This window comes from Cardiocondyla obscurior, linkage group LG03 (genome assembly GCF_019399895.1).
Source record: "Cardiocondyla obscurior isolate alpha-2009 linkage group LG03, Cobs3.1, whole genome shotgun sequence".
In the NCBI taxonomy this organism is placed as follows: domain Eukaryota; kingdom Metazoa; phylum Arthropoda; class Insecta; order Hymenoptera; family Formicidae; genus Cardiocondyla; species Cardiocondyla obscurior.
In genome coordinates this window covers 11,385,314-11,408,671 of record NC_091866.1, presented here as the reverse complement: position 1 = coordinate 11,408,671, position 23,358 = coordinate 11,385,314, and the positions used below count along the sequence as shown (strand labels likewise).

The 23,358-nt window shown below is 41.3% G+C and overlaps 4 protein-coding genes across 4 annotated transcripts in view; 1 reads left to right on the top strand and 3 right to left on the bottom strand.

Annotated features, from left to right (window-relative positions):
- Ash2 (set1/Ash2 histone methyltransferase complex subunit ASH2) overlaps positions 1 to 3,881 on the bottom strand; it is a 10,151-nt gene extending 6,270 nt beyond the window's left edge. Inside the window, exons 1-2 of the mRNA XM_070674956.1 lie at positions 3,765 to 3,881; positions 80 to 335 (exon numbers count right to left, since the gene is read on the bottom strand). The gene's annotated coding sequence lies outside the window, so the exon portion shown is untranslated. The remainder of the gene's footprint in view (positions 1 to 79; positions 336 to 3,764) is intronic.
- On the top strand, positions 3,825 to 12,874 carry LOC139101316 (frizzled-10-A-like). The gene is made up of 6 exons (XM_070654349.1): positions 3,825 to 4,034; positions 9,619 to 9,832; positions 9,998 to 10,179; positions 10,314 to 10,598; positions 10,775 to 10,979; positions 11,166 to 12,874. The coding sequence occupies exons 1-6, from the start codon at positions 3,825 to 3,827 to the stop codon at positions 11,744 to 11,746; spliced, it is 1,677 nt and encodes a 558-aa protein (XP_070510450.1). The 3' UTR covers positions 11,747 to 12,874.
- LOC139113669 (splicing regulator SDE2) lies at positions 10,729 to 23,358 on the bottom strand. Its single transcript, XM_070674982.1, has 5 exons — positions 23,046 to 23,358; positions 21,040 to 22,767; positions 15,258 to 20,110; positions 12,080 to 15,178; positions 10,729 to 11,755 (listed from the first exon to the last, which is right to left on the bottom strand). The coding sequence occupies exons 1-2, from the start codon at positions 23,139 to 23,141 to the stop codon at positions 22,027 to 22,029; spliced, it is 837 nt and encodes a 278-aa protein (XP_070531083.1). The 5' UTR covers positions 23,142 to 23,358; the 3' UTR covers positions 10,729 to 11,755; positions 12,080 to 15,178; positions 15,258 to 20,110; positions 21,040 to 22,026.
- Positions 20,524 to 20,985, bottom strand: LOC139101315 (uncharacterized). The gene has a single exon (XM_070654348.1). It carries the CDS (start codon positions 20,983 to 20,985, stop codon positions 20,524 to 20,526), a length of 462 nt encoding a protein of 153 aa, XP_070510449.1.

The following is a 23,358-nucleotide window of genomic DNA, read 5'->3' as shown; positions in this document are numbered from 1 at the left end:
AGTAAGAAATAGTGACTTATTGGCAATACACTGCTTTTTATTTTAATTTAGATTTATGTCTTATATTTTGAAGACTTACTTTTTTCGATTCTTGCCAGTTCTCGTGGTTACGTCCTAAACCGACTCGCAAGTTGAGTCTCGCGAAGTTGCCGCGCGTAACGAATCGATGACGAGCGAGACCGAGCGGAGCCGCGCGCTTTTTGCACTTGCGATTTTTCGGCTCGCGACGACCGCATTTCGATCTGCGCCAATAAAATGCCCCAGCCGCGCAAAAAGCGGCCAATTTCCGCCGATGCCTCTCAGCCATTGTTGCGGCAACGGAATAGCAAAAACTCCTGTGAATCAAAAATAATTTAAAATTCAAAATTTCACAAGGGTACCAGATTGAATTACATGATTAAATTAAGTCTGGCTTCGAAAATAAAAGGCTTGAACATTTTTAATAAAAGCATAAATTACTTTAGAATGCCAGGCGACTCGTAAAGTTTCACAAAAATGTAACTGAATCTCCCAAAGTTGCAACAATGTTGAAAGGTCTGACTTTAGAATACAAAATTCCTTTCGGGGATCAATAGAAGTTAGAATAAAATTACATGTGGCTATTTTTCGCGCGTCCGCGGCCGTGATGTATGTATAAAGTATAATATATGTGTAGGGCCCTTCGGGACTAGCCTAAGGGCATCATTCGCTTTCGTGTCTCGCTCGCGTAATAAAGGGTCTGTCGTTCACGTATCTCGGAGGTGTGACCCTGCGCGGCCCTTTTACGCCGCACGATTTCATGCTAAACTCGCCAGCCCCGCGGACGACACGTTATCTCAACCATAAAATCTTAGATTGTACATCAATCGACATGCAGAATACATTTTTAAATTATATATTTATAACACGGATGCATTTTGAAATATTCTAAGACATGAAAATATCGAAGACGTAAGATGTACAATAAATAAATGATAAATAGCACATTTTTAAAATTGCGGTTTTTGACTTATTTCTTAAAAAAAAAAGATTGCAAGTGAATCGTTCAAGTCTCTTTGAAGTCGAGCTGAGCGCTGAACTTTCGCATGCGTTTCCCATCAAACGGAAAAGGCACGGTGCCCAAAGATGAAACGGAGGGTAAGGCGAGGAGGTGAGAAGTGGAAGGGAGCAATTCATTAAAACCGCCGAAGGCGGCGAACGATTGCCTATAGCCTGTACTTGAAGTCGCGCATTAAATCTACGTTATTACAGGTTATTACCGAGTAATGAGAGACTTCCTCGCGCCATTTACGTATCTGCCAGCCTCTGCCGATGCAATCCCATTTCTCTCCCTCCTCGTCTCCCTTCGCCGCTCGCCGTGGTACTCCATACATCTCATCCCTTTACGTGACTTCGACGCGCGATGGAATACCTGACGCGATTTAGCCGTGGCAAATAACGTCTCGTAAATTTGGGTCGGCCAGACTCTTAGGTACAGCCGAACGTTGCCTTAACAAACGCGACCCTATTGACGCTCGTGTCTCGGACTGATTTTGAGAACAAATCGTTCTCACTGTGGGAAACTTTACTCTCTTCAGCGTGATCACGTCGATTGAAATACTTTTGAACAATATATTGTACAAATTCTCTTCAACATTTTAACGATACGATTTCATGGATTTACCTAGCGCGGTATTACAAGTTTTAACGACCGCAATAAATACATTAAAAGAAAAAAAAAAAAACGTTCGACGAAATGCAAGCGCAACGTATAATATTTTTTTTGAAAGGCGCGTTCCATTGTTCTCAAAGTTTCTCTCGCAAAAAGGGATCTCAATTAGAGGAAGCTTTGCACGCCGCCGCGAGATGTGAGCGCGCACTCGCGGTGCTCGAGGTGGAAATAGCAAGCAAAAAACAGAGATTCCCGCGTCCGGTGCTCCGGTTGGCCGCGCGGCACATGCGCGACTAATTACAATCCTCTTTGATGCTTCGCCGCCGCCTTAATCCCTTCCATTCTCTCGTCCGCGCCTCCGTCGGACCCTCCTGTTCCTAAGGGCATCCACCGGCAATCGCGCGCCTGTAAACGCGCTTCTGGCATGCTTCGAGCCCTCACACCGGGCTAATAAAAATCTCTTCGCGGATAGCAAACAACGAATTTGAATTTGTATTTATCCGCGGGTAACAATTCTTAATTGCCATTGTAAAAATTCCGCTCGTCTCCCGACAAGGCTGGAGAATCGAAAAGGTGCATCTTGGGATATCGTCGGACGGAAATAAGCCGGGCTACGTACGCATAATTAGCACTTGCGCGTCCAAAGGGGGGAAGACAGGCGGGAGAGCGGAAAGAGAACCGGGCTCTGTCAAAGGAAGCCGAAGCCCAACCTGTCTCATTGTAGATTTCTTTATTCTACGCTTCACAGTCTCTGCGCCGAGGTAAACCAAGGTCATTCTTCAATGGGCGTAACAGACCGCCGTTGGCCGGAGCTCGAAAAGGCCCCAAAGGGACCGGCCGTGGAAAGTCCGAAATCGTGTTAACGCGCATAATGGTGGGCCATAACGACTCGGCTCGCCGCACTCCGAATTCATTCTCGTGCTTTTTCCCGAATAAAATACCAAGACCGGTCCCGGGATTTTGCGGCTCGATCGTCATCGATTATTCTTCGGGCCTGCTCTGTAGTATTTTTCTTATGGAAAGTTCTCTATTCAATCTGGTTACGCAAGCGTTCACTTTCCACGTTGTAGTTTTGGAAGATGGTCATGAATCTGCAAGTTTCAACATTTCATTACTTAAACTGATAAATGTCTATATTAAAAATTTTTGCATGCAGAAATGCGGCTTTGAATTCCATCTTAGTAAAATAATTTTATAAATTCAAGACGGGAGATAAATTTACAAAGAGAAGAGATTCGCCGTTCGAATACGAAGATGCTAAAAGCTTTTCTATTTCGTCACCATAAAATTGGAAGGTCTTATTAAACAAACTCTATAAAAAAAAAAAACCGTTGACACTAATCTCATTTACCATTAAATGTGAACAAATAGATCTCTTGTAATGTATCTGTTAATATATCTCCTGGGAGAAGAAAATCCCGTTTTCAGGTAACAAACAAGTCTTTCAAATTTAAGAAAAGAACTATGAAAAATGGAGATAAATATTTCGAGCGCTGAAACACCATGGTTTCAGAACCCAAAGTTTCGAAGATTAGAGTCAGCTTCAAAGATTCAGTCAGTCGATTATGATTCAAAGCCGAGTTCTGCCCATTGAGTTCTCTTTTTCTTTTTTTTCTTTTTTTCTTTCCAAAACTACAATCCCATCGAGAAAAATTTCGTACAGCTAGCAGAAATCGGTCGTCTAGGTCGGGGAGCGGGCGGGTCCCGGTCTTGCATTTCTAGGAAAATGACAGAAATTCATCGGCGGGACACGGAGCAACGTCCGGCGCTCTCTTTGTTCCTAATTATGCCTGGAGGATCGGTCCCATAATCCTCGGCGGTCAGACCGAGATGATAGGGCCCGCCGCGACGGCGGCTGCAGCCGTAAAAAGTAAAAGGTAGGATGAAGGGCGAAGGGAGGCTCGGGAGGTAAAGGCAGGGTGCCGAGTGCACGCGGACTTGCCCGAACGTTTGCTTCTTTGCGCTGTTAATTCTGTATCACGCGAAGAAGCGTCCAAGTGCCTCCGATCCTCCAGCGGTCCAGTCCGTCCAGTCGGTCGTCGACCACCGGGGCGGATGGATCTCCCGGAGGGACGCTGTGCGTCGCGATTACGTGACTTTGCCGCCGCGAAAAGTGTGCATGAATTACAATCACCTGTTGTGTTGCCGCACGTTGTTCTCCGTACGCGCGCGTTGCACGCGATATGAAATGTGAATGCCGCCGACGATGAAAATGGTGCTGCGCCTCGTGGTGCTCATCCTCTCGGCGGCGTCGGTCCGCGGATGGGGTATCAACCATGCGCAGCCCGGGACCGGCGCCAAATGCGAGCGGCTGAACGTGTCCTTCTGCCGGGGGCTGCGCTACAACCTGACGGCGATGCCGAACTTCATGGGTCACGAGGATCAGCGACAGGCAGAGCGAGGGGTAAATTTTCCTCCTTTAGTCAATTGTTCCTCCAATTTTCTGTTAAAAATTTATTTGTTAGATAGGCACACATTTATCTTTGTTTAATTAGAAAAATAAAAGTGAACATTATTACCTGACAGATAAATTTACCGCGATAAAACTACTTTTGAAGCACTGAACTTTACTTATTCTGCCGTGTATCACACATCTGGAAAAAAAATTTTTCTCATTTTAGAGAATTAGAAAATATAATATTTTAATTAATATATTCCGTAACATTACTATAATTCCCTTTAATCATTATTTTCACTGAAAATCCCACGGGAGCGACTAAAACGTGCACTTTTCTTACAAATGTGCAACTTGATGCAATTTAGTAAGCTAAAACAAAAATATTCAATCATTATAATATTTAATACAGTTATAAAATTTATTTTCAAAACATGTTGCATTGAAACAACAATACTTTGAGCCGCGCTGTAGTTTAATAATCTGGGTGGAGGCAAGGAGAAAGATTTTCACGACAGCGTGCGTTAATAAGCAATCGAAGATCAAAGAACGCGCGTCCGGCTCTCATTAGCAGCGATAAGGCGAATCAAAGTCGCTGAACCGCGATGTTACGAAGCGGGAGAGACCGAGAAGGATAGGCGAGGTAGGACGAAGGGGAGAAGAGGAAGAATACCGGTCCCTTTTTCTCCGTGCGGGATACGTGCTTCTCTCCACGGGAGACGTAATTAGAAGCCGTTCTCTCATCCGCGGACTGCTGGATTCCTCGATGGCCCGATACCGACTTCCGGTCAAACTCCACTTCCGCGGGCTGCCGCGATTAATTAGCGGCAAAACGGCGTATCCCTGTTTACGCTCACGCGATCGAAATACTCTCGTATCTTGCGAATTACCCTGGAACAAAATTATTTATGGTTAATTAAAATTAATCTGCGCTGGTCAAATTGAACGCGAGCGGCAAATCTTTTTATATCTGTAATTGATCGTACGATTCTATCGCTCGCGAAGATCAAGAAGAATAGATGATCGCGCGTGTGAGGTACCTTTAGAAGCGTGGAGACGCGCCATTAACGCACCCAATTGTACGTACACCGTCGCTACACACACATACACGCGCACGTGTATGCACACATATACATTTAAAGCGAGGAAAGAGAGGTATTTATAGCCGAGGGTTCACTCTCGCTCGCTCAGTTTTATTATCGTAATAACGTTAAGGCGGCGTCCTTTGAAGCCGCCTGAAGCGAGATAGCTGACGAGCAAAACTGCGTATTTTTGTGGCAGCTGCGTTCCCCACGCGCACGTGTGCGTGCCGCACGCGGAGGCGCGTGTGCGTGTGTCTGTGGGAACGCATCCTCGGCGGATGGGACCTGATATGCGCTTTTCACGCGATGGGGAACGCCGATGACGTTGAAACGCGCGAGGAAAACTTGAAATATTTTAGCTTCCTTTCCTGACAATAAATTAGAATCGTACAGGATGCCTGAAGTTCCTAAAACAGTGAGAAAATTAAAAATTAAAAAATTACACAGATGAATTAGCAATAAAGAAAAATTTTACATGTAATTTATTTTATATTTTAGTAATACAAATAAAAAACAAAAGTTAAAAATTTTTTTGAATAATAGAAGCGTCGAATTTCAGTGCTTTAAATAATTTAAATTAATATAATACTGTCGTGTAATTGCATTATAACGTAAAGGATTGTGCAATACTATAATGCCATCGACAATTCCCGAACGACTAATACTTTTTCCTACTAGCGTGTATTACAAGAACCTTACAGTTATTTCATCATTAATCTAACATATAATTACGATATTAATCTTGCGCGTAATTATCTATAATTATCTTTGCGCGAAGTTGCGCCTAAGTTACAATCCAGTTTGCATTTGCAATCCCGTACGGCGTCTGTAACTTAATACAGACGCGATTTGGCGCAGCTGCAATTACACGCGATTGCGCTTTAATACCTTCACGGCCTAATGCGAGCATAATGTAATATATATGATCACATGCATCTTTGCCAATTACTTACGATTACGATCGATACGTACCTATAATCTTTTTTACGAAGGCGCACGAGTGAAAAAATATCTTGTCTTGCAGACCCGTTCGAACACACGAGCCGATTATCGTTCCATCGAAAGGCTCAACGATCGTACTTCAATTTGCCGCTATCACGCGACAAGATTATACTTTTAATAGCACAATCTGTAATATATAAATCTCATTCGATTAATCAAAACTTTCAATTTAATTAACGAGCGAGATCTAACAGTTTCGTTAGATTAGAGCTCTAATTTTACTCCACGAGAGCTGAAACTCCTGACTTTGGAAAAGACTTTCATTCTATTTTTCTTCCTCGCAAGACCACGCAAGACTTGGTGAAATTTTTTTCACTCGGATTATCGCTTCCGCGCGGTATGTCTCCGAGCTAATGTTTGTCTCATAAATGGTATTGACAAGTCTTCGAGATAAAGCATCGAGGTTGGTCATTCTAGGACTTGCACAGAGCTCAAAGAACGCCGCTATCATTCTCCGCTTCCATCTCCCCGCTCTTCTTATCTCTCCTCTTCTCATTCTCCGTCGTCAAGTCGCTTTGGTGTCCATCGGTGATACCATTAAACGCGTGTGTGTGAGTCGTCACAAGTTGTGCACATTGGCAATCGTAAAGGAGCCGTTCCCAGATTCTTCGAATCGTTATCTTGGAATCGTCGATGCTCGTGGTGGTTTTTTCGTAAGCTCTGCGCAAGCTGCCGCCGATTGTCAAAAGCGTCTCAGTTAGCTAGTCGTATCGAGTTTCACGCTTTGGTAAAGTTGACCTTTTATATAAAAAAAATTAATATAATTGTTTCAATAAATTATTTTTAAAATTATTAAACGATTATAAGAAAATCTTTAACATCAAAATTATGAAAACATCAGTTGAAATATCGAGATATTCTTATTATTGTTAGTCACAAAATTTTTAATTTTTAATACTTGTTATTAAAAACAATGGTTAATTTACTTCTTTTTCTTTTTTCTAAAATAATTTGTGGAATTACTCAAGAACTATAAGTTTCTTTAAAAACTTTTTAATTTAAAAAAAAAGGGAAACGACGACTTAGCAGAAATCGAGTTCTACAGACCTGTTATTATTCATGATCGAAACGTGATTTCGTTTGCGATTTCGTCTACGATCTCTTCGGCCTTTACACATGTTGCAACCTGATCGTAAAGTTGTCTACGATTTCAATCGGATAATCGACCAGCTACACATTTCTAAAACTCCGAAATCTGTACGCGTACGTAATCGTTCCTCCGAACCACTCAATGGACATGCGGCCGGGACAATTACAGAGAGATTAGCTCGAACACGTTTCGCTGATGACTCCTCCAAGTCCAATGAATGATCCTAAGAAAGACGCCACCGCCAATCACCGTCGTTCCCGGAAGGCGGCAAATTGCAGGGGTGCGCTTGGTCATCTTCTTCGTCCTACCTGGATACAATAATCGGGGAGGATACCAAAATCTATGGCAAAAAAAAAGAAAAGAAAAAAATTAAAAGATTAAAAATAGAAAAATCGCCAAAGTCTGAAATAAAATAGAATAACAAGACAAATATCCTCGAGATAAACCTAAACGTTTTAACTTTAAGAATTTACAAGTCAAATATTTCGGAAAAACGTTACAAAGAGACTTACTATCGAGAATAAAAGCTTAATTCTTAATCTCTTCTTCCTTTTTTTTTTTTTAAATCATGATACTTGTGACGCTGAAAGGTTTCGCATTCCCTGCAGTTTGATGATGGCCTTAAAAATCGTGGCTCGAGGGCGACGGTAGTTTATGTTCCATCGCGGAGACGAACACAGCGGTAGAAAAAGCTTCATCTGACGAAAACCCGATCGCACCTTGTCGTAAAAAGCATCCCTTGGGTAAGAAGATGACGGGGGAAGGGTGGAGATTCCTCTTGCCCTCGAGTTCGACATCGCATCTCGACGATTTATGTGTCACGTCGCATAAATATACATGCAGCCTCACAAAGGGCCTCCGCGACGATTCGATCTGGGCGGACCGTGCAAGGACAAAAGCGGGAAAGGAGCGCGGGCAGCAATAAGAAGTAAAGTTGATCCCCGCGTCTGCCCATCCGTCCGCTTGTTCGTTTCTTCTATCCGCGAGTTGTCTGTCAAGGCTCGCTTCGGAAATCGCTCCGAGGACTCTCTCAGGTGCACGAGAAGCGGGCCGAGGGGGTGGGATGCGCCGTTTCCTACTCCGTCTTTTTTCTGGTCATTCCCGGAGGAGAATGCGAAATAATGAACGAACCGGTCCGCTCGGATTTCTTCTTCGCCGCGTTCCTTTTCCATCCGAGATAACCGCTCGCCAGCCAAAATCTGAGATCACGGCGAAGAAAAGCTGATCACACGTGCAAGAACAACGTAATTTCGACCTATTCCTTTAGTCCGAGATAAATGAAAAAAAAAAGAAAAAAAGATACTTACACTTATCGCGCTTTTATTATCTCGGGGCAGGTTCATTCGCATGCTGAGCAAACGTAGAGGAGCCTTCTTATCCTATTATCGCGAAGATCTCGACTGTCCTCCTTCCGCTGCTTGGTTTTCTTTAAATTCCAGTTAGCAGGATCTCCCAAAAAGTGCCCTTCGTACGTAACGTAATTAGGTTATGTTAAGCCGAGTAAAATCCTTGCGTTTCCAATACGGCCGATTATTTTCGCTTTCCTGCAATAAGCACGGGCTTCCGTCAGATCAGAATTAATTAGCATCTTTACCTCAAATGCCGAGAGACCCAAAGTACGACGTCGGGATAATAACGTGACTCCTTCGATTATCGATGCACGTCCGTCACGCGTGAGAAGTGAAAACGATCGCGCGCAATTTCTGGCAATGGCGGGTATCTTTCCCTCTTTCTCTTTCTCTTTCTCCGGGCCGCACTCAGCTGGTCCACCTTGATCGGTGAGAAGGGAACGCGATGAGAATGAGAAAGAAGAACGTCGACGCGGGGCGAGATGGCGAGGACGGAGGGCTCTGTCGTTACGGCTTACCACGCAATTTCATGAGGCTATAATTTGGGGAGCGCCGTGGAGGAGAAGAGCACCGGGGCCTCCGCTGGTAATGGGCGATTCCGGGAGGAGGAGGGGTAAGGGGGGGGAGGCCTCCGCGAGGTAGAAAAGAACGGTTCCGGCGGGCCCCGGCGACGGCGCGAGGAGTCCATCGGGATTGAGGCGGGAAGAATGGGCGGGATAATTACCCCTGATGCCCACCGCTCGTTATATTTCATGGAAGCGAGGCGTCTCCTCGCCGCTCGCTTAGGTGCATTACCCTCTCACATCACCGTCGTCGGCTCTTCGCTTCAGGTTTAGAGAAGAGCCCGAAAGAACCCGCGGGTGTTTACCTCGAACGTTAAGCACAACGTAAGGGAAATGTAATCGTTGAAAAACAATGTGGCAAAGTTATCGAAGTAAATGAGTAATTATCAAACGTACTTACGTTTAAAGGAGATCGAGAGCCTTTCCGTCGAGGCGGAGAGCGAGATTACGCGATGCAATTACGCGCTACTCGCCACCATCTGGTTCTAATGCACGTGTATTTTACAGCTGGCTGCTTTCATGCCACTGGTCCACTACAACTGTTCGAGACATCTCAGGCTCTTCTTGTGCGCCGTCTTTGCCCCGGTCTGCTCGGAGCATGTGGCGATACCGGCCTGCAAATCTCTCTGCCTTTCCGTAAGAAGAGACTGCGAGCCGGCCCTAACCAGCCTTACGCTCCCGTGGCCGCACATGCTGGATTGCGATCGCTTCCTTGATCGTGGTAAGCACTCGTTCAGCCTTCGATCGGCATCTCTCATCGGGGAAACATGCCGATTGTTCCGTTAGTAAAGGCCCGCGCACCGTTTTACCTGGCGGTTCCTTATAATTGATATAGCGCTTAATGATTAAACTGGTACGTTATTTTCAACTCTGACCTGTATTACAGGAAACACATTGTGCGTGCAGCCGCCGGACGAAGCACTGGACGATACCAGCTCACCGATACTGCCTACCGTTCAGCAACAATGGCCAATGATACACGAACGGCCGCCGCAAATTTCCACGCGAATGCAACAGCAGCATCATCAATGTCCACCGCATTTCGTGCAGATACCGGACACGGAAATGGTTAGAATAGGCGAACGAAGAAGTCAGAACTATGCATTTTCTTTGTCGGCAGTTTCTCATGATTCTTTTCTTCGTCTCTTATATATATTTATATCTCTTATATATATTTATATATATATATATATTTTTTTTAGATTTCTTGTGCACCGCGTTGCGGTACCGACGCATATTATCGCGCGGAAGATAAAAAGTTTGCCGAGCGGTGGATGACCGGCTGGGCCTGGCTATGCTTTCTGTCGACGCTCTTCACCTTGCTGACTTTTTGGGTCGAGCCGTCCAGATTTCGTTATCCCGAGAGACCGATAGTCTTCCTGGCGCTTTGTTATAATCTCCTTTCTGTAGCGTACATCGTCCGTGGTGCGGTTGGCGCGGAAAATCTTAGCTGCGTCAGCCAGATTGATGGACCAAGTTACGTTCCAGTGAGTAAATTGATTATTTTTACAAAATCTCCGTGTATTGTAATTCTTGTTTGAATGCTGGATGAAAAGAAAGGGATAATTATTCGACTAAACATCGGAATTAAGTCAAAGTTTAAATAAAAAAGATATCTCTCATATAAAAATTTATTGTAAATACATTGTGTGTCTCTAAATAGGTTCGCGATGCTTTAAAGAGCATTCCCTGTACTATTTGGTGGCTGATCAGCTACTATCTAGGACTAGCAAGTAACATGTGGTGGACGGTGTTGTGCGGCTGCTGGCTACTGAGCGCTAGAAATGAATGGAGCAGCGAAGCTCTTCATAATATCGCACCCTACCTTCATGCGGCCGCGTGGATTCTTCCAATATTTTTTACAGGAGGTAATTTTACATGTCCATAAGCATATTGTATATATATATATATATATATAATTAATTTTATTATACGTTAACATTTTTTTGCTTTTTAATTATAACATTTCCATATTTCTTATTATGATATATATTAATGATTTATTTTTTAACTGATCCTGATACACTATAACTATTTCTATAACAAGTAACGACGAATGTATCTTTATACAGGGAGTTTGTTGTCGCACAACGTGGTCGCAGACGAACTGACTGGACTTTGTCAGATCTCCGATGAATCGGCGCTATGGCTGGAAGTATTGCCGCATGCTGTGCTGTTGCTCCTGGGCTGTGCGTTTGGTAGCGTTGCTGGAAGCGCGCTGGTTCGCGTACGAAGAGCCGTGCGTTGCGCCGGACGTAGCGCAACAAAACTAGAGCGCCTAATGACGCGGCTGGGTATCTTCGCCCTGTTGTACGCATTACCAGCATTGGGCGGGCTTGTTTGCGTGCTACACGAGGCCTCGGTAAGGCCACGATGGCGAAAATTAGCATTGCTCGCCGCGTTGGATTGCCGCTCGGCGCAAAATTGTACTCCTGGCCCGATATATCATGCCGCCGGGCTCGAAGTTGCTCTTCTTAGGCTTTTCCTATCCCTCGTAGTTGGCGTTACCTCGGGTATGTGGGTATGGTCCGGCAAGACCTGCCGTGCTTGGAGTAGATTGCTCGCCGCGCCCAGCAAACCTGCCAGAACACAAAGCCCTTTCCAAGGCTTCAAGCAGGACGATAACATCGCTTGATCTTGAATCCTAACAATATGCATTTAAAGAACGTTTTAAATCTTGCAGATGTGCTTTAATTATTTTAGACGTCGAGATATGTTGTGAAAAAAATTAGGATAGTAATGCATATTATTGTGATTTTTTAAATTTATCTATTACATCGTATGAAATGCGTCAAGTAATAAGTTTTGAGTAATTACGTTTTTATGTATATATTTCTATTGTACATATTGTAAAAATAATGTATGTTCTAATGTATTTTAATTCTTTATAAATTAAATATGACTTTAGTAAATATCAGTCAGTATTTTTACGTACAACATTATTATTCTATAATTAATTTAGTAGTACCCGTGATGTTTCAAATTCTACGATCCCGAAGCCTCCAGGCTTCTCGATGAACATCCTAGTCTCCGCGATGTCACATTCATTCCTGAGTTCTCGATGTCCGTAACAAGTCTCGTAATGCTGATGTGTTCCAGAGCTTTGCGATGCCAAAGTCCGTCCCAAGTTTCACGATGCCAACAGTGCTCCAGATTTCTTGATGTAGATATCCCAATTTTCGCAATGTCGAAGTTTGAAATCTAAAACATATCTTCGAGATATGGAGATTCAAGTTCCAATAGTGTAAAACTTTCGAGACGTGAAAGCTCGAAATTTTTAATTATTACAATTCTATAATATTAGATCCAAATTACGATATTTAACTTTAAATTGTATAACTTGAAGCTTTACAGTGAGAGATTTCGAAGTTTATTTGAATTTATATAATCGACATAAAATTTTGTAAATTTAATTAATTTAATATTATAAAAAATATCAATTCCATACAGTTTCAAGCATCAATTTTCTAATATCGTAGAATGGCGCGATGCAGAGATCTTCCAGATATTAAGTTTCATGTTCCAATGGTGTAAAATCTTCGAGATATGGAGATTCAAGTTCCAATGGTGTAAAATCTTCGAGATATGGAGATTCAAGTTCCAACGGTGTAAAATCTTCGAGATATGGAAATTCAAGTTCCAATGGTGTAAAATCTTCGAGATATGGAAATTCAAGTTCCAATAGTGTAAAACTTTCGAGACGTAAAAGCTCGAAATTTTTAATTATTACAATTCTATAATATTAGATCCAAATTACGATATTTAACTTTAGATTGTATAACTTGAAGCTTTACAGTGAGAGATTTCGAAGTTTATTTGAATTTATATAATCGACATAAAATTTTGTAAATTTAATTAATTTAATATTATAAAAAATATCAATTCCATACCGTTTCAAGCATCAATTTTCTAATATCGTAGAATGGCGCGATGCAGAGATCTTCCAAATATTAAGTTTCATGTTCCAATGGTGTAAAATCTTCGAGGCGTAAAAGTTCCAGGTTCTAAATAATCTAAAATATATCTTCGACATAAAAAATTTCAGGTATCCCAATGGGGTAAAATCTTCAATGATAATCTTTTTTTCTGTAATAAAACTCCGTAAATATCTTTTTCTAAAAGAGAATTTTGTAATAATTATCTTCTATGATAGAATTCTGCAATGCACTCTTCTTACGAGTAAATTCCGCGATGACCTTCTTCTGCGACGAAATCCTACAATGATCCTTTTCTGCGACGAAAACCCGCGATGTTCCTCTTCTACAATGAATTCTCGCAATAATCCTGTTCTGCGACGACGGCCCGCGATGGTCCTCTTCTACGACGAAGTCCCACGATGATCCTCTTCTACGACGAAGTCCCACGATGATCCTCTTCTGCGACGAAAACCCGCGATGTTCCTCTTCTACGATGAATTCTCGCAATGATCCTGTTCTGCGACGAAGTCCCGCGATGGTCCTCTTCTGCGATGAAGTCCCACGATGATCCTCTTCTGCGACGAAAACCCGCGATGTCCCTCTTCTATGATGAATTCTCGCAATGATCCTGTTCTGCGACGATGACCCGCGATGGTCCTCTTCTACGACGAAGTCCCACGATGATCCTCTTCTGCGACGAAAACCCGCGATGTTTCTCTTCTACGATGAATTCCCGCGATGATCCTCTTCTGCGACGAAGTCCCGCGATGGTCCTCTTCTGCGATGAAATGCTGCAGTGATCCTCTTCTACGATGAAGTCCCGCGATGATCCTATTCTACGACGAAGGTCCGCGATAGTCCTCTTCTGCAACTAAAGCCCGCGATGTTCCTCTTCTACGATGAATTCCCGCGATGATCCTCTTCTACGATGAATTCCCGCGATGATCCTCTTCTGTGACGAAAACCCGCGATGTTCCTCTTCTACGATGAATTCTCGCGATGATTCTCTTTTATAATGAATTCCCACGATGATCCTATTCTACGACGAAGGCCCGCGATAGTCCTCTTCTATGACGAATTCCCACGATGATCCTCTTCTGCGACGAAGGCCCGCAATAGTCCTCTTCTGCGATAAAGTCTCTTTTCTACGACGAAATCCCACGATTCTTTTTTACGATGAAGTCCTGCAACGACCTTTTTCTGCGCTGAAGTCCCGCGATGGTCCTCTTCTATAACAAATTCCCGCGATGATCCTCTTCTTCGACGAAGCCCCGCGACGGTCCTCTTCTACAACGAATTCCCGCGATGGTGCTCTTCTGCGACGAAGGTCCGCGATGATCCTTTTCTATAATGAATTCCCGCGATAGTCCTCTTCTTCGACGAAGCCCTGCAATGGTCCTCTTCTACAACGAATTCCCGCGATGATCCTCTTCTACGATAAAGTTCCGCGATGATCCTCTTCTTCGACAAAGTCCCGCGATGGTCCTCTTCTGCGATGACATGCTGCAGTGATCCTCTTCTACGATGAAGTCCCGCGATGATCCTCTTCTTGTTATGAAGTCTCACAATACTCCTCTTCTATGATAAAGTATCAATGATACTTTTTGCAATTAAGTTCTACAGTATGTTCTTTTTAAAATAACGTGTCACAAAAATATTTTAAATAACGAAAATTTTAATACTTTTTGTTTAATAATTTTTTTACTTTACTTTTTTTTACGTTTTTTTTTATTTTTTTTTCTTTTACTTTTTTCTTTTTTTACTTTTTTTTTCTTTTACTTTTTTTTTTCTTTTACTTTTTTTTTTTTCTTTTACTTTTTTTTACTTTTTTCTCTTTTAATTTTTTTTCTTTTACTTTTTTTTTCTGTAAAACTCATTGCTAATAATTCTTTTTCGAGATCAAATTTTTCGGTACTGATTTTTTTGCTATAAAATTTTGCAATATTTAAATTTTTTTCATTATTTTCTTCTGCAAGAAAACTTAATTTGTTCCAATGACACAACTTTGGAAGACTACTTTTCTGCAACTAAATTTCACGATTCTTCATATTCCTTCCATATTAATATTTTTTTGCTGTATCCAGTATTTTTTTCAGTAATGTAATAAATCTTCATAGCTTTTCATAAACGTATAACGTTCGGGAGAAAATCTACAAGAAGACAATAAATTTGATAACATTTTTGGCAAAACAAATATTTAAATATTCAAGTATAAACAAAATTACTTACTTTTGTTTAAAAAGAAGACTAAATTTTTTGTTCTATAACTTTGATTATTATGAATCAGCTGTTAAAAAACCCAACGCCTTGCAAATGTTATGATGATTCTAATTTGCATCAAAGATTCGTCGATGATCATCTTTTGTAATAGAACTCAGGTTGACAAAAAATCTCGCTAATCACATATTCTCGAGTGTCCAAAGAAGAAAAACTCTTAAAATCTCGAATATAGCCAACAAGAGAAATCGAAGACCAAACTTGCGAACTCGCGTAGTTGAGCCATTGTTTGGAGAGCCAGCGTTGAACTCGAAGGTAGATAAACGATAGACATGATACGGTTGATCATCTTCGTGCCTCTCTATAACACTCCGTTAGTAGCAAAAGGTTTACAGAAACGGATAACTCACGCATCTAAAGGGGCCTTTTCGATCGATGTTTGTAACGAGACCTCAAGAATGAGGAAAAATGAAATTGTGCCTCTTTGGGATATCAAAAAAAATACAAGGCCTTCATCATGATATTGAGTAACAAGCCCAAATTAATTCGTTCACATGCGAATTCTGTTCCATTTCTAACACACAATTATTGTGTAGACATTACACTCTCTTCCAGTATTTTTATGTTTATGTGTGTATACATATAAAAAAAAGAAAAGTATGAATACACCTCGATTAAATCGAACAAAAAAAATAGAGCTACACGAGTAGAATAAGATTGGAATTAAATGCTAGCACAAAATTAGTATTCACTTCATACCTTTAGTTATTTTTATAAATGTTAATTAATTCAAATTAAATCTTTCAAGAGATCTAACAGATCTTTAAGAAAGCTAATATAATGCCGACTTTTTAATATTTAAACAATCGATTAAAAAAACACAAATTTTTTAGTATTTAGTAATTAAATAAATAAAAAAAAACAAATAATAAAAACTACCTTTGTTCAATGATTACCTGACTGAAATCTTGCAGCTGTTGCTTACCTCTGTTTTTATATTTTCTTCTTTACGAACTATTTTATCAAACCATGCTATCTTCCTCTTTAATTATATCATTATCTCATCTTCCTTTTAATTACTTGTATTTAAACTATAAATCCACATTTTTTGGTCCATACAGCTTACGCCAAACTCTGCTGTAATTTGTACCCTTTTCGGAAAAAACTGTAATTTTCTCGATCTCGTCTTCCCTGTTGTAAAACCTAAAACTATGCTTCAATCCTTTGCGCCATTTGCTCTATTCATTCCTCAATTTTCATAACTTTTGTCGCTCTCTTAGAAACATTGTACGATATCATACTGCGAATCACTGTTTTAAATAATCGAATCATCCTATTTATTCCATGACCAGAACAGAATTTTTGATGTAACGAACGTTGCAATTTGAACGGTTTCTGTGAAAAAACAAAATGACATTTGACCCCCACCCATTAATATTATTTTGTACCACCCCGTTGAATTTCCCAATGTCCTAAAAAATGGTTTTAGAGACCTACATATTGTATTAATTATAACGAAAGAAATATTGTATACCTTGATCTTTCTTTCTTTCTTTTCGTTTTAGAATTTTGTAAATTAATATCTTAAAAAATGTGCAGTACCTTTCTTTCTGTTTTCAAGTCAGAAAATTTCAAATTGGTGCACATTCGACAAATATATTGTCGCACTTTTTTCTACAAAATAAAAATTTTGAAGGTATGTACACATATATAATTACGAAAATTTGTGTAATAGAAATAACGATAAAAATGGAACAATTTAAAAAAATATTCAAAACCATCTCCGAGTTCTTGGATATCTACAGATCCTTGAATGCGTCTTCCAAGCATATTACAGGTGTGTAAATTTTAGAGTTGTTGAATTATATCCTCAGCTCTTCGCGTTGATTCAATACTTAAATTTCAGATTTTTTAATACACAGCTCCATAAGCCCGACACGTCCTTGCAGAGGTTTCGTGCAGATTAGGATGACATTATATCTCGCCAAATTAACCAAGATCCTGGGACATCGATGTATTATTACATCGGAATATTATATCAGTGAATACGTCTCGTTCCGTCTTAAAATGCTGCTTCCACTTCCGCATTGTTCGCCATCGTGTAAAACAGCATCTTCCTATGACTCAGAAGAATATTGTTGCCCCAACCCCCCCACGACTAACATTTGCATACGCCAGGTACGAGATGCAGGGCACAAGGATCAAGGATTGACGACAATCCTGTCTCTCGTTACCTTTATCATTCTCACGCAACACGCAATCCAGCATCTTCTCCTACATCCCGGTGATCACGTAGTAACGTATCGGTCCTACAGGTTGTCGAATAAGGTGTGCAGGCAGTGCCGGGCCGTTTCTCTAACTTATGAAAGACCTAGTTCTTTTGTTCTGCCGCCTTTTGCTGTGTGAAACACAAAAGAGAAACCGAGCAAAGCAAAATGCAAAAATATAGATATGATATATGATTACGATATAAGGAACGATAGCTAGTTACGCTAGCAAAATTCATTCTCATTTTCCATTTTAAACCGCCCGTAAAACCAAACCTCCGTGAATGGTCACGTTCAACAAACAGCATTTTACACAGGACACGCCGGTGCACGATCTCGAGCAATTTGAATTGTATTCTTCGTGGTGTGCTGGTAGAACGGGACGAGGAATCTTCCAACGTATGCAGCTTTCTGTCGATCAAAAAAGTCTCATATTTGCACCCTTCCCCCCCTTCCTACTTTTTCAAACTTCTTTATCTTCATAATAAAATTACGTGAGATTATGTTGTTGAAAAAAACATTTCAAGATTGTTACCACACAAACGCTAAACTGGAATCGTACACCATAGAACGTAACCATAACTATCGGATAAATAGTTTAGTAAGATCTAAATATATACTTATAAATTCCATTCCAGATTACTTTTTCCTGGATTTAATAGAATTTTCCGGCCAAGTGGTATCGATTTACTTCTATTTATGTATATCCATATATACGTGTAATCTTTCCTTTTGCGTATTTTTCCCTCTTCACATATGCGATAATTTCTCTTGATTCTTTTCGGGAAGTTTGAATTCTCAACCTTAGGGTAGCAGGGCTAAGTTGAAGATTTCAGGATCCAAAACTTTTTGAATTTCCTAGGCTTCGAAAATTTCGACTCCAAAAGTCTTTCAGCCGAGATTCCTGTGGATGTGTGTAGGACGATTTTTCCGAATTTCAGGATTCAATTTCCAAGATCTTGGACCCTCGAATTATTAGATTTTTCATAAATAATATGAATTCGATATTGCGTTTGAAAGATGCATATATCAATTAAAAATTTGATAAAATTCCATCCCTATTTAAATGATGAATTAATTTTTATGTTACCGAGTCGAGAAACCTAACACTTCCACTTCTCATACAACGTGCGTATACTCTCTCTTTAAATCGGTAATATCTCACATCCGCTTGCTAAGTTTCCGGTATCTTCTGAACACCTCTTACGGTCTTTGAAGATCTAAAACACACGTGTCAACGTTCTATCCGGGTCGTGACGTCAGCGTGAGCGAAGGCAGGTGCAGATCTATGGACATATTATTATGGCAACGCGAATACGTGTAACAATGTTAACATGAAACAGGAGTAATGTTTCGGTAACTCAAATAGGTTATTTGCATGCTTGCATGACGGAGTTACCTTACTTGGAAGAATACCTGGCTACCTGTAGGCTAACGGATCTCTCCGCACCGTTATCTTACGTTATACGAGAATGTACTTGTTCTGGATCTGAGAATGGACCAATTTAGGAGAATGACGATTCATCACACGGAAACCATGTCTCGTCGTTGTGGTTATCATGCCCGGTATCACGATTCGTGCAGAGGACAATTTTTGCTTGTGCGCCGATTCGGCCAACATCTCTAGAAACTCTTTCCCTCCCTCTCATTCATAACGCAGAGTACTGCCCCTATGGTTTTCTTTCGCTCGCTGCAATCTTATAGGTACGCTCGCTAAGTCGCTGACGACGACGCGGCGACGTCGTCCACATTGGCAGCCAGAGCCCTTCATTCGCGATAAGGTGTATTTTCTACGGTGTGTACGTGCCAGACTGAAAACGATTGACGGCATTAATAAATTGGTGAACAGAGAAATTTGACAAAAGAATAGTTTTACATTGTTACTTGGAAAATGTATTTATTCATCTTACAACTCTTCCTTCATTTCCTCGCTTCATCTTCTTACGTAATCTTCATCACAGCTTTATGCTTACAAAATGTATTTAAAACAAAGTAAAAGTATCACAATAGCTTTAAACTTACAATAATTGAGATCCTTTGTCTTCGTTACGTTAATCCTAAACAGTATAAAAAATTGTATGAAAGAAAGAGAGCCGAATCAAATGTCAATAGCTGCCTAATAAATTATTGCATCTGATACATAGACTGATTTTTTTTTTATTAACAATTTAACAAACGAAAAAAAACAGAAATATTTAAAAATTATTTACTGAATGTACTGTTTAGGATCAAGCAACGTTAAAAGTTACATCCCGACGTAATTATTATCACAATGCAAGGCAGTCTTAATATATCCGTATGATTTTACAGATTTAAGGAACTTGAAAGTATCTCTAAAATAATGAAAATTTTTTTCCTCCTGTATAAGTTAAATATTAAACAGACATTAAATAAGAAAAGTACTTTGGTTTTCGATACAGTTTACAAACCAAATCGACGACAGGCAGGAAGGACGACGTGTGTGTGTGTGTGCTCGCATGCGCGAAATCCCAAGGTAGGTAATCGCCTGCGTTTGCATTACAGCCACTCTTTTCTTTTCCCTTCTCTTTCTCCCTATCCCTTTCTTTCCAATCGCGTCCGCCATCTCAAACGGTGAGACTGTAAGTAAAAAATATCCAGATATATACCACGGTAACGACGAGGCTGCAAATATAGCCGCAATGTTGCAGGAATTAATGGCCAGTCTTCTGAATACACCGAGGCTGCAGGTATCGAAACACAGGATCCGTTTTGGCTCGCGAGCCAAGTATTTCCTTTCGTACGAGACAAAGTGAGTGAAGTAAGCAGAGAAGATAGATGTGCGCGCATCGTCCACAAGTCGTGAGCTGGTCTGCTCACAGATGTCGCCAGTCGCGTATGCGTGAATCATTATGGCAAGACGCATTTGCTGACGTGGCTTTCCCCTCCCCGAGACAAGGTCCGGCAGGGCCTGAACGGGTGAGAGACTCTCCATTGCGCACATTCCCGTGAGCAGGAGAGGGAAATTATATCGTCTATCGTCCAGCCTCGTATCACCGTTGCACGCTGGATTTGACCTCGCTGAGCTGCTGCAGGAAGTCCACTATGCTGTTGAGGTCCTCGCACAGGTTGTCCCGCCACGAACTCGCGTCCTGGCGCTGGCCGTCGTAATTCTCATGGTTCCGCTCGGCCGCATTGTACAGGCCGCAGCTGCCGTAATCCACGCCCTTGAGCATATGCTTCCTCAGCCGCCTCCAGCGCGATATCCTCGACAGTTGCTTGGCGCGCAGCTCGTATTCCGCCTTATTGAGCGCGTGGGTCAGCACCGCTTCCACGCGGAAGTCGCGCTTAGGGCTCCGGCAGCACGCGAGCTTCTTCTGGCGCACGTTGGTGATCCAGCTAGCTAGCTCCTCCGTGTGGCTCGATCCACCCATCTCGATCTCGTACGGCCAGTCGCGAATGTCTCGCATCACCATCAGCCGCCGTTGCGTTACATTGCCGCGAGCAAAACCCATTCGGCCAACAGTAACAACTAAGTATTGTCAATGGTAATTATCGAGTACACCAACCTGTATTCGACTCGCCAAATCGCTGGACGCAGACCGCGTTGCCTTCGCGTCGTCGTCAGGCGGACAAGTGTGGCCCAGCTACTCCACTCGAAGTCGAAGAACCCACAATGGTGAAGCGGCGCTCGTGGTGGGGCTTTATATATCCCGGCAGACGTCGCTAAAATGTAACCCTTCGCGCGAGCACGCGAAGTAGTCCTCGATTCACGTCGGAAAATATATTCGACGCGGCAAGTTTCTCGCGTATCGACGGCGTGACTCGTCAATTTGGGATCTAAAATATTTTTTACAGTTAATTTGAGGCCAAATTACCACTTGGAGGAGAAAATCGATATGGCCGAGAAAAAGTACCGCAGCGTAGTAAATCAGTCGCTCGGGTGATGCGCGTCCCTCTGACGCAGATGTGTAGGTACCGTTAGGTATAATCTTGACGATGCTTGTATAGCCTGGTTCTTTGGAGGTGGAATCGTAGAGAGACGTCATTTCCAAAAGTCTATTTAAAAAATGTATTCAAAGACATCTGTTCAAAAATTCATCCGTCACGGTTTTAATAAATAAAGCAGCCGTCTAGATTAAAGAAAAAAAAGCTTTGTCTTGTTGATTCATGCGAATTTATGCCTTTAGAAGTTTAAAAAAATATAATGCAAATATTCTTTGTAACAAAAATTCGTACAGCGCAAATTAATTGAAAAATAATGAAGAAAAAACCTTATAAACTAAGTGCTGGAAAAAAGTATTAATACATAAAAAACACAGGGTAATATTTTATGTAACAAATCTTATCATTTTTTACATTATTATAATGCTGAAATTATGTATTACATGAAATTTGCTTAAAATAAATTACAATGTTAAATTCTTTACTCTATTTTATGGTACATTATTCCCAATGTGCATTTTGCAACGCTAAAATTATTGCGTAAAATTAAAATTAATTATTAAGTGATCAGTTTAATTTAAGTCGTCGTACAATTTATTCTTTTTATACATTTACGTTTGAGATTCGATGGTATGCTCGGTATTTACAGAGTCTGCGGTACTCGCTACTTTGTCATTTATCTGATCAACCGACGAATTTGATTCAGACTGTTCGCTTTCAATTTTTTTAGCGTATTTATCGACGTTTTCAATATCGTCGCTGGAATGTCCACTGTCATTCGACGACTGCTCTTTCGCTTTAGTTTTCTCTACCGGTCGCGCTTCGTCCTCATCGCTGTCGGAATCCTCAAATTCATCAGAGTCGATCTCCAAATCCAACATAGTCTTTCGTTTATTCGGCTTATCGTCCTCCTCTTGTTTCCTCTTAATACCCGACGTGCCGGCGGCTTTGAATCCTTCCTCAACTGCATCCCCAACTCTTTCGGTCAGCTCAGACCGTTCTTGGTCATAACGCTGATCTTTGAACTCGTGTCTTGGTTCGGCACACAGCTTCTCCAGTTTCTTCTTCTTGCGCTCGACTGCCTCTTTCTCTCTCTTGGCTTGCTTCTCAATCCAAGCCTTCAGCCTCTTTTCTTCGTTAATGTCGCGCAATCTGCGGCCACTCAGGTCTCTGCAGGCTTCACGATTTGTGGTTTTCTCGATTTGAGCTCCTATCGCACGCAACATGGATCCAAAGCCGCCTTTGCCACCCAAAAGTTTTGGGACCACAGTCGCACAGCCATTCGAAAGGACAGCATCTTCTTGCAGCAATTTTCCATTAACCAGAATATAATACTGGTCGCGCGAGAATCCCTAAAAACAAAAATTAATCCACGAATTAACACCTTTGCTAATAATTTGATACAAAAAATTAAGAAATAATTAATTTAATTATCAATCTTAAATCTACAATTTTTTATCAGCTCGTTATCGCGAGCGAGATACTCTGCACGTTTCAATCATACAAGTAAAACTTGCTGGTTTAATTTTATACGTACAGATGATCTCGCGTGCCGTATTAATATTTTAAGAAATAATAAAAATAATTAAAAAAAAATTGGTAAGTTATGTATCACAATTGGTTGATATACCGTTGCTCCCTCGACTTCCCGCTTCAAATCCTCCGCGGAAATCGGTGCATCGAAGCTGCACTTCGCAGATAATCCCGCAATCTCCACGTTCAACATTTTTATCTCGATAAAAATTCACTTTCCAGCCTCGAGATGTGAACGAACGTAAATTCACAACAGTGCACAACTGCACAATAAGAACGATGAACAAAATGGTGATCGGCTGACGCGACTATAGCTCGACTCGCTGGACGGTGGCGACTCGTGGCTATCCGCTGCAAGCTTCAAGCTGCTACCATCTTTGTTTTACACTTTACAAATACCGTAACGCTGT

What these genes read in the sequence shown, in the direction of transcription:
- LOC139101316 (XM_070654349.1), top strand. Translation starts at nt 3,825, where the DNA reads ATGCCGCCGACGATGAAAATGGTGCTGCGCCTCGTGGTGCTCATCCTC. An exon ending in ATGGACCAAGTTACGTTCCA is followed by an intron (nt 10,599 to 10,774) that starts GTGAGTAAATTG and finishes GTCTCTAAATAG; the next exon opens with GTTCGCGATGCTTTAAAGAG. An exon ending in TCCAATATTTTTTACAGGAG is followed by an intron (nt 10,980 to 11,165) that starts GTAATTTTACAT and finishes ACAAGTAACGAC; the next exon opens with GAATGTATCTTTATACAGGG.
- LOC139101315 (XM_070654348.1), bottom strand. Translation starts at nt 20,985, where the DNA reads ATGGGTTTTGCTCGCGGCAATGTAACGCAACGGCGGCTGATGGTGATG.
- LOC139113669 (XM_070674982.1), bottom strand. Translation starts at nt 23,141, where the DNA reads ATGTTGAACGTGGAGATTGCGGGATTATCTGCGAAGTGCAGCTTCGAT. An exon ending in GGGAAGTCGAGGGAGCAACG is followed by an intron (nt 22,768 to 23,045) that starts GTATATCAACCA and finishes TTTTGTTTTTAG; the next exon opens with GGATTCTCGCGCGACCAGTA.